Source organism: Muscardinus avellanarius, assembly GCF_963383645.1.
Source record: "Muscardinus avellanarius genome assembly, chromosome: 7".
Lineage (NCBI taxonomy): Eukaryota > Metazoa > Chordata > Mammalia > Rodentia > Gliridae > Muscardinus > Muscardinus avellanarius.
Genome location: NC_137793.1, coordinates 60,237,397 through 60,250,960, shown reverse-complemented (window position 1 = coordinate 60,250,960; position 13,564 = coordinate 60,237,397). Strand labels below are relative to the sequence as shown.

The 13,564-nt window shown below is 35.1% G+C and overlaps 1 protein-coding gene across 5 annotated transcripts in view; it reads right to left on the bottom strand.

Annotated features, from left to right (window-relative positions):
- The window catches only part of CEP170 (centrosomal protein 170), a gene marked incomplete at both ends in the record, with an annotated part of 120,188 nt that overhangs the window by 64,581 nt on the left and 42,043 nt on the right, over positions 1-13,564 (bottom strand). For 4 of the 5 annotated variants that reach the window (XM_080699143.1, XM_080699144.1, XM_080699145.1 and 1 more), the window contains 2 exons: positions 4,271-4,434; positions 9,849-10,325. In XM_080699143.1, the coding sequence (XP_080555269.1) occupies positions 4,271-4,434; positions 9,849-10,325 (641 nt within the window). Of the gene's footprint in view, positions 1-3,791; positions 4,086-4,270; positions 4,435-9,848; positions 10,326-13,564 lie in introns of all 5 variants that reach the window. The other variant, XM_080699142.1, reaches the window with a different exon arrangement.

Below are 13,564 nucleotides of genomic sequence, written 5' to 3'. Positions count from 1 at the left end.
GTCTCACACTCCTTGACTCAAGTGACCTTCCTGCCTCCATCTCTCTACTGCTAGGATTACAGACATGTATCACCACACCTGGCTTTCACTTATTTGTATTTCTATCCAACTGAACATTCATTTCTTGAGAGTAAGAATTCAGTCTCTTCAATTTGATTCACCCTCTCCTAACAAAAAGCCTTGCTTATTACCACTGAGATAAAGTAGTTCCCAATTATCAAAGTGAAAAAGAGACCCTATGAAAGTTTTCGGGACAAAAAACATTTAAATTCAAGTGGACAACTGCTGATATCCCTTATTCCTATCCTGCATAGCCAAACTCAAAAGGGAGAGCATAGATGACAGAGGTCGTCGAAGGGACTGTCAAGATGCCTGTCTCTACCCCGTCCTCCCAGAGTGCTTCCTAAACCTTCAATCCCCCTCGTCTTGGCCTCTGTTTTCTCTGCTCCCACAGGTTATTTAATCTTCTATAGACATTTGGTTCCTGGATCCCTGCTCCTATTTCCCTAGAGTCTGACTTTAGCCCAAATCTGGTATTTATATGGCTTTCACCATAGCTATTAAAATTTTAAGTTATTGGCCGGGCATGGTGGCGCACGCTTGTAATCCCCGCGCTTGGGAGGCAGAGACAGGAGGATCGCGCAAGTTCGAAGCTAGCCACGCGCGCTGGCTTAGGAGACCCTGTTTCCAAATTAAAAAAAAAAAAAAATGTAAAAATAGGTCTGGGAGTATAGCCCAGGGGTAGAAGGGCTTCCAGGAACCCCAGTGCCACCAAAAAACAAAAAAATAAAGTTATTTTCTTATTCCTTTGGTAGTCACAATATTAATACAGCAATCCTCTAGTTTCTCCTGTAGTATGGTGTTAGTTTTGCTTTTTAGTTTGAACTAAGAACTACAAAATTATTTATCTAATTACATAACTGCCATTATTCCTTTAAGTATCCTCTGTGATTCTCATACCAGCAAGTTGCCTAACATTTATCAGAACATATCTCTGTTGTTATTGTTGTTGTTGTTATTATTATTATTAATATTATTATTTATTTTTATTTTTATTTTTTTTTTTTGGCAGGTCTGGGGATGGAACCCAAGGGCATTCGACCTCCGAGCTACAACCCCTGCTCTATTTTTTATTCTTTATTTTGATCCAGGTCTCACTGAGTTGCAGAGGGCCTCACTAAGTAGCTGAGGCTGTCCATGAACTGTGATCCTCTGGTCTCAGCCTCCCAAATGCTGGGATTACAAGCGTGCGCCACCACACTCGGCTTCATATCTCTGTTACTGTCTGAATCGATAGTGAATGCCCATATTTAGAGAACAATAAAAATGTAATATGGGGCATTTTTAAAAAAGCAAATAAACTCTTGCTAAAATCCTGGGTTTCTCTACCCATCATGTGATCATATAATTTGCTAGCAAAACTGGGGCTGTCTTTCAGAAGGAAAACGTGCTTATAATAATTACAGGCAACAGGTTAATCAGGGGACCTGATTTTATCATCCTCTTTCTATCCAACAGCTTCCTAAAAAGCCTCATCTTCAAAAATTTTTTTCTTGGCTCTCTTTTGTCCTGGCCTGGCTGGTCCCTTGTCCTGAGATCACATTTTGGCTTCACATTTGACACTTATAGTGCTGATAGAACTTCCCAGGATTTGCCAGTACCTTGTGTAGAGATAAACAGGGCTAATCTTTAAAGGACTATCATAAGATAAACATAAAACTTTTATGTTTTATGTTTTTTTAATTCTTTTTAAAACCTAGTAAAAGTCCTTCCTGTTTTTTTTTTTTGGGGGGGGGGTTAACTGGGGATGGAGCCCAGTGGCATTCTACCTCTAAGCTACATCTTCAGCTCTGTTTTTTATTCCTTATTTTGAAACAGGGTCTCACTGATTTGCAAAGGGCCTCACTAAGTAGCTGAGGCTGGCTTCAAACCTGTGCAATCCTCCTGTCTCAGCCTCCATTTGAGAGACAAATAAAACACAGGCTTAGAGGTTAATTTACCCAATGGTACAAATTAGTACATGCAGAGTTTATACTTAACCCCAGATTTTTACCTGCAAGTATACATGTTTTTATTATTGTAAATATTTATTTATTTATTTATTTATTTATTTATTTATTTATTTATTTATTTATTTATTTTTGGTGGTACTGGGGTTCCTGGAAACCCTTCTACCTCAGGGCTATACTCCCAGACCTATTTTATATATTTATTTGGAATCAGGGTCTCTCTTTTTTTTTCTTTTTTGGAACTGGGGATCGAACCCAGAGTGCCACACCTGCAAAGCAGGCGCTTTGCCACTGAGCTACAATCCGGCCCCTGAAAACAGGGTCTCTTAAACCAGCTTGGCTGGCTTTGAACCTGCAATATCCTCCTGTCTCTGCCTCCCAAGCGCGAGGATTACAAGCATGCACCACCACACCCGGCCAAGTATACATGTTTTTAAATACTGTAATATATATATAAAGCAATTGACTGCAAAATAATCTTTTAATGAAAAAAATCAGTATGAATGAAATAGCTAGTGTTTATTAAAACCTGTATTTCTCTTCTTAACAACTATAATATTATTGCTTACATATTACCTATTTCTCTTAACAACTATAATATTATTGTTTACATATTATCTATTTCCTGGACAAAAGGGTCTCTAAAAGTTTAGAGTTACGCATTCCCATAGGAAAATACTTTTGACTATGTACTACTCCATGATAAATGTATATTTAGAAATTATATATGCATACCAATATAATGCCAATGTAGTAATAAATGGCATACACTAGAGAACACACTCCAAAGTATAAATAACAAATATTAAGTCAAAAGTAAACATTAACCCTAATATTTTTCCTGCATTCCAAAGGGTTAACTATCTGGCCCACTCCTTGAGATACCATTCTGGAAACTCATCATCTAAACTAGTGCATCTCCAATGGTAACATGCATAGGAACTGCCTGGTGATCTTGTTTTTAATGCAGAGCATGACTGTGGGAGTTTGCTATGGGCCTCCTAAATGATGCTAATATTGCTTACTCAGGGAGCACACTTTCTTGAGTAACAAGAATTTAAACAAGAGATTAATGTTTAGCCAAACTTATGTTATTTTCCAGAAGGTAAATACCTGATTTTGAAAGTCAACTTTCTACTGCCATGGAAACAATTGGGAAAAATTATTTTGTAAACAATCATTATACACCTTAACCAGTATCATAAAAAAAGTATCTAAAATGTAGATAATCACCATGACTTGGAATAAACCTGGCTAAATATAAAGATAATATAAAACCTTGATTTTGTTTTCTTATGCTGCTTTCCCAACATCAAAAACAGCAATGAATTGAAGTAAATAAAATAAGGACAAAGATAACTAAAACATATGTATTTTCCTCTGCTTCCAATATAAAAGCAGTAGGCAGGAAAATTGTGGTTAACATTTACACTTACGTTATCATAGTCATGGCAGTCTCTTTAGTTGTGATATAAAGAAATGCAAAGTGAGAATGTCCAAAGTATACTATTCTTAAAGCCTACTTTAAATTTACACAGCTTTTGAAGGTCCAAACAATGTAAGTGTACAGGACCTTACATATGAAACTCAGGCAAATTCAGACTGTAAGTAATGAATAAAGTAAGATAGCATTTCAGTCTGTTAGTCTTGCAGCTCCCTTACAAACCCTGAAGTTCCAACATCACTGGCTGCACGCAAACAGCCCATTATTGACTCTCCAGTGATTTCCAACAGTCAAGTATACCACACGACTACCATCACACCCCGGTTTGAGTTATTTACCTTGTCAATCATTTTTCTTGCTTCCACTTCCTCACTGTTGGGATTCTCTAACTCAATGGTATAAGTACCCTTGTCACTTTGGTCATCATCATTATCCTTTTCAGAAGTAGCAGAAGTAGCTTGGTTTTTTAACATATTATCCATCTCCTGGCTTGGTCTGTGCCCAAGACTCCCTGAACTTCTTAATAATGCAGTTTGTAGGAAGGGTATTGACACCGATGGCTCCTCTGATTTCTGTTTTAACAATTTCCCATGTGGAACACCATGCCCCCCTCTGTGATGCGCAGAGCTAGTCTGTAAAGACAAAGGAAACCACTTTGGCATCTGCTGTTGGAGATTTTGCTTTTTCCAAGTTTTGTTTGTGGTGCTGAATAAGTAGTTTCCTGAAATGAGATCCCTATACTTTGAGTTAGAGAATAGGACCTTTTTCTGGGATCGTCTTTATCAAAGAATACAATCATAAAAACAGTTTGACTTACAACAGCCTGGTCTTGATGCTTTTCAGGAGCCTGGACCTTGTGTAGCCTTTTCTGTTCTGAATGGTGGCGCCTTAAGTGTTCCTCAAGAGTAGCACGTTTGCTACAACGCCTGTGAGCCCCAGCATTTTCTGAGTCGCTTTGGGTACCATCATCATGTTTATTTCCTAGACGCAAAAAAGAAATCACATAACAGAGAAGAAAAAAATCCCATGTAGAAAATAGAAAGCATATACAAAAGTGCTATTTGTTTTGAACCCTCCCCCTTTTCGATCCAAAGTCATATGTTCTTTCAGTAACAGGCTCTGCAGACTTCCCTCAATTGCAATGGTTACATTCCAATTTTATCAAGCAACAATGAGAGCCTTTATAGACAACTGAATAGGGTTGCTTTTCTTTCTCTAAATTTTAACTTTATATGATTAATTAATGCCTTAACAGATATGCAATGCTCTATCATCTGTCATAGTTTGTATTTAAACCTTTTTAACAAAAATTTAAGAAAAAAAGCAAGTCAAGGATGATACTACTAATAACTTTTCATCACACAAAAAAAGGAACACAAATAACAAAAATGTGACAATATTAATTTGTGAAAATGTTCAATACTTTCAAAAGTTTAGCAGGCCTTTCTTTTTTAATAAAAAGATTCAAATATTTATTTCCCATTAATAACCACACAAATTTTCCAAGTGCTTTTCTAGCTATGAGAAATTTTGAAAACTGCATTTGTACTATAATTTCTGGTAGCTTAAGAGTTAAATAAAAAATGAGAAGAAGCCTATTAAGAAAAAAATAGTCTTTGAAATCATTAAATAAATCTAAGCACCTACTCAGCATCAACATGATGCCAACAATAAGCAGAAGTTTTCTCCATAAGGCATATAAAGTGGGAATATATTTGAATCTGGAAAATCACATTTTTTTGTGTTACTGGGGATGGAATCCAGGGACATTCTACCTCCAAGCTAAACCCTCAGCCCTATTATTATTATTATTATTATTATTATTATTATTATTATTATTGAAACAGAGTCTCACTGAGTTGCAAAGGACCTCACTAAGTAGCTGAGGCTGCTCGCAAACCATGATTCTCCTGTCTCAACCTCCCAAATGCTAGGATTACAACTGTGTGCCACCTCGCCCAGCTTTGAAAATACCACTTTCCTTTCACCATTAGGTACTTAATTATATCTCATAGTTCTGCTAGAAACTGGAGAAAATTACAAAAAAATTGCTTGATTTTTTTAGTGATTTAAAATTTTCTTTACCTAATAAGTACTTTAGAATAATCACATGATAATTACTGTATTATTATAATTTATAATTACTAGAAAGTCAAAAGTCATTCTATGTATGTTTCAGATGGACTCACAAATCAGGGCTTAAATGATAAATTCTTTCTTTGGAAGCTATAAATGAATCTAGTACACTGGAATGCACACTGGCGTATTTCAATGCTTCCAGGACTAAATCTCATTTTTAAATTTTCTGAGCTACAAATTTTAATGTGAACACCAATTGAATAATATGACAAACAAGAGCAAAAGGCATGTCTAAGGAAGAAGTTGAAGTTACCAATTGTGGTAATAATTTAACACAAAAGACCAGCTGTAAAAATGTGGTAAAAGGCATAAGAAGACTCAGAGAAGAGAATGGGAGAACACACAGGAAAAGGGTAATGTTTTGGAAAAGCAAAAGGAAAGGGAAATAGGGAATGAATAAAATACAAAATATTAGAGTTTAGGGTGCGTTCCCATTAAAGAGATAGTAATCAGTAAAATAAAAACTCAGATATAATAAACAAATCTGAGACTCTATTCGGCCAGTGTAGTGGCATATATCTGTACTCCCACTACTTGAGAATCTGAGACAGGAGGATCTCAGTTTCGAGGCCAGCATGTGGTATCTTTGTGAAACCCTATTTCAAAATAAAATAAAAAGGGTTGGGTATAAAGCTCAGAGGTAGAATTCCCCTGGGTTCAATCCCCAGTACCACAAAAAAGCCAAACAAACAAACAACAACAACAACAAAACTATGAACTACTCAAAAATGTAACCTGAAAAGAAAAAAAATGGAGCTTAATTAATGGAAATTCTGGCTTATATAATTAATCTAGAAATTACAAATTTTCATCTTAGATGGAAAGTAAAACCCAAATAAAACCACTAGTTCAAATACAAAAGTTGTTTAAAAAAATTACAGTTAATATCTATTTTACTAGCCAGGCATGGTGGTACGCGGTTTTAATCCCAGTACTTAGGAGGCTGAGAAAAAGAGGATCTCAGGTCTGAGGACAGCCTCAGCAAGTGGTGAGACTCTCATCAACCTAGAGAAACTGTGTTTCAAAATATAGCTGGGGGTGAGCCGGGCGGGGTGGCGCACGCTTGTAATCCCAGCATTAGGGATTAATCATCAGGAGGCTGAGACCAGAGGATCGCAGTTCGCGGACAACCTCAGCTACTTAGTGAGGCCTTCCACAACTTAGTGAGACCCTGTTTCAAAAATATAGAATAAAAAAACAGGGCAGGGAGTGTAGCTTGGAAGTCAAATACTATTGGGTTCCATCCCCAGATCCGCAAAAAAAAAAAGGGAGGGGGCTGGGGGTGTACCTCAGAGGTACAATGTCCCTAGGTTCTATTCCCACTAAAACACACACACACACACACACACACACACACACACACACACACACACACACACTAAAATTTTAAAACCCTATCTTACTGTTATATTGAATATATTAAAAAGGAAATCAGTTTGTAAGGACTGAAAATAACATAACTATTTTGTATAAGATAAAATAACATAAAAATGGACACTCAAATATTTTAATGAAAATACTATCTGTACAGAATTTAATTTTTAATTCAATATATAAAATTTGGCATTTAGTGCTATCAGATCTTTTCAAGTATATTTACTATAACATAGTTTAAAACTTCTACTGTAAACCAGGCATGGAGATGCACACACACCTACAATCCTAGTACTTGGGAGGCTGAGGCAGAAGCAGAGCAGGTACAAAAGCCAGCCACAACAATTTAGTGAGACCTTATTTCTAAGTAAATTAAACAGGACTAGGGGTGTAACTTGAAGGTCGAATGCCCTGGGTTCAATCTCCAGTACCATTAAATAAATAAATAAATAAATAAATAAATAAATAAATAATAATAAATAAATAAATACTCTATCTCCTACTATAGATTAAGATTAGCTATTTTCTTTTATGGAAACATTTCTTCTTGTATCTTTCAGAACTGCACAGGGTGAGACATCTGATCAGAGCTGCATGGTTTAAATTCAACAAAAAGATCACTAAAAAACTCTCCTCACCAGGAATTTTTTTTTTAATTTGGTCCCTTTTGCCTGTCATTAACCATGCTTCCATGTACTGAACTTCTTTTAATATTTCTTGGGGTAGGTCAGCCGTACCTAGTCAGTAGCTGTAGCCAAAAGAAGCTGCAACTCTCCTAAAGGGTGAAAGTGTATGGGCTTTGTGAACATCATTTTCCTCACTGTCCCAAAGCGCGTGCACTTTACTCTTGTAGGAGCAACGTGTTTTTGTTTTGATTTGTTTACTTTCAATTTTTTAACTGATTTAAACACAGTTGCTGAAATTCTAGTTTCTATAAGATTGTTAATAACTGCTATAAAATTGTGTTTTAGTGAGAGTCTGAGTGTATCCTTTTGTATCCTATATTGTGGGAAATTGTTACCTAATGACAGTAGCTCTGACTTTTGGAGAAAGTCAAATATCATCTCTAAATCTGGAGAAATAAAATAAATCTATCATGGATCAAAAATGAGTTTTACTTACAAAACCATCTTCTTGGATGGCTTATAAAATGGCTTAAAGCAAATCCCAAAGAAGATTTCACAACAATGCACCATACTGAAATATATGTCTACTTATAAATCAACTTTTAAAAACAGTAATTTGATTATTTACTTTCTGGTAAAGTTTTTAAATACCTAATGATTAATGTAGAGATACAGTGTGCATATGATCTTTAATTTTATTTGAAATTAGGATCACAAATGTGCTTTGCTCAGTAGCAGGGAACGTCTTAAAAATGAATATTTCACAAAGGAGTAGCTTTTACTTATAAGTTTTAACTGATACTTACATATCTAGGTCTCACTTATCTACTAATATTGTTTAATAGAATTAACAATCACCTCTCACAAGTACATATGCCAGATAATTGCTAATGACTACAGTTAAATATTGTAATGGGTGTGAACAAAGAATCACATATAAAAATCCTGAAATATCTGATTAGAAGCTAATCAGAAGTATAATAGTATGTGCATGTACAAATATAATATTTATCAACAAATTGGTTATTTATGTATAATCATTATGCACCAATTAAAAAAGAGAAAGAAAAATAATTAAGATTCTTGGGGCAAAAGTTTCTGGATTAAGCTAGGGCAGTCTTGTCACTAGTCATTTCTTCAGTTTATTCAAATTATTCAGTACCCATCACATAACATGCTTAAGTGCCAAATGAAGTAGAATCATAATTTATTCAAAATAATTCCTTCAAAGTAGCTTATTAAATAAACATGTTATTAACAAATCTGTATTCACTGATTTTTTTTAGAAAATTAAGCTGTAAAACCAATGGAAAACACTGATCAACCGATGCCATGAATATATAGGTATAGAGTTTTAATAATTTTTGGCAAAGTGCTAATACCAAAAAGGGATATGTAGTAATTTTCATAAACTAACATTCAACTGATTCTCATAAAGTCTTAATGTTGCAAGTTTTTAAAATTAGATGAATAGATAACTAATAAACATATCTCAGCTAAAAATAAGTGTTTTATGAGTAACCGGTAAGAAAGAAAAGTTGAAGCACTCCTAATCAAAACTGTGACTATATTCATCAAGTGGAACTTTCAGCTCATACCAAATGGCCTAAAATTTCTTCCACAATCTAGATACAAATATTTAATAGAAGCATCATGAAAGAGAAAAGAACTGTATATATATTTCTCTTAAATCAAGAAATGGTTAACCGGATTAAGATTTTTATTTCCATGGGGGGGGGGAAAATATATATATATATATATTTATTGTGTGTGTGTGTGTGTGGGGTGTAATGGGGATGGAACCCAAGGCCTTCTTCCTCTGGGCTATACTCCCAGACCTAGTTTATATTTTATTTGGAAACAAGATCTCACTAAGTTCCTGAGAGCCTTACTAAGTAGCTGAGGCTAGCTTTGAACCTGTGTGATCCTCCTCTCTCAGCCTCCCAAGTACTGGGATCACAAGTGTGTAATCACCCAGCAGAAAAAAAATATTTTAATGGCATAAATAAAAATTCACAAAAATAATTTTTTTGCAAGAGGTTTTGGCAAGAAAATGAAGAAGAAAAACTATTTAGAATGAGTAAATTGGACATGGCAGTGTGGCTTGCTTTTGAGCTTTAAAATTAACTACAAGATTTGAAATGGCAGATGTTTTCTTGGTCTAAGAAGACCAAGGGATTTTTTGTTTTGTTTTTTTTGTTTGTTTGTTTGTTTTTATACACAATAGGGAGTTCTGAAATGATCAATGCGCTTTACCTTTCAACCTTTTCAAGTACACCGGAACATCACTTTTGATGCTTTTGGAATCCTCTTCTGTTCTTTCCCATACCATCTGGGGAGGATTGTTCTGTGCTAGCCAGTCGGCTACTTTGTTTTCCGGAGCCATCATTCCTGTTTGAATCCCTGGCAAATCTTGTGTTCCAGGAGAAGACTTCTTTGACTTGTGGCGCTGATCAGAAGCAAATTTTGTCACATGGTCTCTAATAGTTACCTTCCCTGGGGTACTGTCATCAAATTCAATGGTAAATGAAGCATGCCCTGCACCTGTTGTATGGGAACTTGGTGTGTCTTTTGTTGGGATTTCATGAATAGTGCTTTCTGCAAGTTGTGATGGTTGCTGGAATTCTTTTGTAGGGATCTCAAAATAACTTGGTTCTCTACAGAAAGGAAAAAGTACTTCTTCATTTGCAGCTGCAGACTGTTCCTCAACTTGCTTGGCATCTACGCTGCACCCTAATAAGAAAAATAAGAGAGAATTCAAAATATTTGGGAGCTTTTAGCATTTGAGAAAGATTGGTAATGACCATTTGCATTACTATATAAGAATCAGAAGGGAGATCAGTCTGGATGAAAAATAATGGAATTTATAACACAAGGAAAAAAGTCACAGAGAAGAAAGGATCTTTATTATAAAGATGCCAATTCATTATGCACAAAAGATGCAAGATAAGCAGCAGCAATGGCAAAAGAGATTAATGCAGTTAAGAGACGAACCTTGCACAGCTAAGACTGTAATTTTTCCAACATAGTTCAGAAATCATCAAAGTGCAAAAGAAATAAAATTACATGAAGATGGAGAAGCAGGTTTGATATATATATATGGAAATCATAAATTTCCTAATCAATTCAGCAGAATGAGCTATTTGTACTCAAATGAGGTTATAAACATGAAGTGAATTTGTAAATGATGTTCTGGAAATGATGATTCCACTTACCATTCTTTACCACTGCACTCAGAAACATGACTTTTTGGATGACAAAAATAGTATTACTAACGTGTGATCCTTGGAAGAACTTAAGACACATTTGAGGGTGGGTAAAGATAACACATGTGGTCTGCTTTCAGCATGACAATTTGAGCAGGAGTATGAAAGAAATATGTAAAAATAGAAAACGCAGTTCCCAGCCAGTAACTCTGGAAGAAAATTAGTTTACTATTTTACATAGACCAGAATATGCACAAGTGTAAAAGCAGTGCTTGAAGGAAGGCTGAACTGTAAGTCGCAGATCATTAACACAAGGAACAAGCAACTTTGGAACACTATCAAGAGTCTTTTGTTGCCTCAACACCAGGTATAAAATTTGATGTTTTTACAAATGAAACACATTAAGCTACACAAATAAAAACAACTAAAATGCTTTAAGTATTTGTTATTACAAAGTACAAATGTGAAAAAGAAAAATTAAAGATTAAACTGCCCATTGTGAAGGAAGTGAAAGAACCATGTCTATTATCAAGATGGTCTACTATCAAGGAGTTCAAATGAGATGATGTTCTCTAAGCTCAAAAATCCATTGTTTTTAAGCAGTTTGGTAGAAAACTCATTCCCTGACAACTTGTATTAAGAAAAGGCAATACAAGACAACTAGGTTGTTTCTAATCATTTCCTTATATTATGTCAAGTGTTTAATATTTTCACCTAACTTTCCAAAATTCAATTTTAGTGCATCAGGTAATATCATTAACTTGTCAACAACATTCTGAACATTAAATAATCATAAAACTATCTGCCTGTAGATTACAGAAAAATAGGACAGTGAGCCAGGCAGGATGACACATGCTTATAATCACAGTATTGGGAGTCTGAGACAGGAGGATAGCAGATCAAAGCCAGCCTCAGTAACTTAGCCAGGCTCTTATTAACCACGTGCAACCCTGTTTCCAAATAAGAAATAAAATTGGAAAGCCAGGCATGGTGGCTTGTAATCCCTGTGCTTTGGAGGCTGAGACAGGAGGATCACAGAGGTTCAAATCCAGCTTCAGCTACTGAGTGAGGCTCTCAGCAACTTAGTGAGACCCTATTTCCAAATAAAGTATAAAATAGGTCTGGGAGTATAACCCGGAGGTAGAAAACCCCTGGTTTCCACCCCTAGTACCACCAAAATAAATAAATAAATAAATAAATAAATAAATAAATAAATAAATAAATAAATAATTGGTCCAGGGATGTAGATTGAAGGTAGAATGCCTCTGAGTTCAATATTCAATACCAGAAGAAAAAAAGAAAGAAAGAAAAAGAAAAATGGGTAAGTAACATCCCTATACGCAAACATGTGGGATATAATAGTAAGTCAAGCTCCATTTTTAAAATAAAAATAATGAATTATGAAAAAAATCTAAGAACGAGGCAAAGAGAATATCTGAAAACAATTTCCAGTGTAAAAATTATTCTTTTCAAAATCTACTTAGTTTTGCTAATATAAAAATGAAAGAATGATATTGGAAAAACTCTACATTATCAAAGCAAGTGCTAGAGACACAGACAACAACAAAAAAACCCCCACACAATTAAAAACAACAACAACAAAAAAAACCCTTAAAAACATTGCTCTATTACTACTCAGTATACTGGGCAACCTTATATACCTCAAAGGTTCCTGAAGACATCATTTTAAGATATTGTAGTTCAATAATTGATACTCAAAATTACAATTTTGAGTCATAAAGAAAAAAAACTTAAATTATACTCAGCCTTCTCTGTTTCCTAAGAAAGCAGTGATATGAGTAATGCTTTAACAGAAACTTAGAAAATGGTTAAACTTTTATAAATTGTCACTTGTACAAGTTAAAGTTCAATCACCTTGAAATGCATTATGTGAAGGGGATTCATTTTCCTGAGGATGATAAAAGCAGATGGAAGTATGGTCCTAATGAAGTACCTGCTAAAAAGATGATTAGTGGTCTTCAAAATTAAGATGAAAAAAACCCAGCTTTCCTTTCTTAGAATACTGATGACATATTCTGTAATTTACAAATCTAATCTTCAGTTCTCTTCAAAACTTTTGTTTACACCAAATTAAACTAGATGACATACTAAATATTTGTGTGCATCATCATCATCATCATCATCATCATCATTATTATTATTATTATTATTATTATTCTGGGGATGGAACCCAGGGGCATTCTACCTCTGAACTACACCTCCAGCCCTATTTTTTATTCTTTATTTTAAAACGGGGTCTCACTGAGTTGCAAAGGGCCTCACCAAGTAGCTGAGGCTGTCTACAAACCATGATCCTCATCTCATCCTTCCAAATGCTGGGATTACACGTGTGAGCCACCATGCCTGGTTTCTAATATTTTATTATTAATCTCAATGACTATATTTTAAAAAATGATTTAATAACTTAATAAGCTAGAATTGAATTCTGCTTATCTAAAACAGAAGAGAAACTGATGCTGATCTGCTCATGTTTCTAAGGGATTTTATGATTATGTGACTTTTTTTTTTTTTTGCGGGTCTGGGGATGGAACCCAGGGGCATTCGACATCCGAGCTATACCCCCTGCCCTATTTTTTATTCATTTTTTATTTTGAAACCGGGTCTCACTGAGTTGCAGAGGGCCTCACTAAGTAGCTGAGGCTGTCCGCAAACCATGATCCTCCGGTCTCAGCCTGAGTGCTGGGATTACAAGCGTCTGCCACTACGCCCAGTTTGATTATTATTTTCAGGGTTACTTATAATACA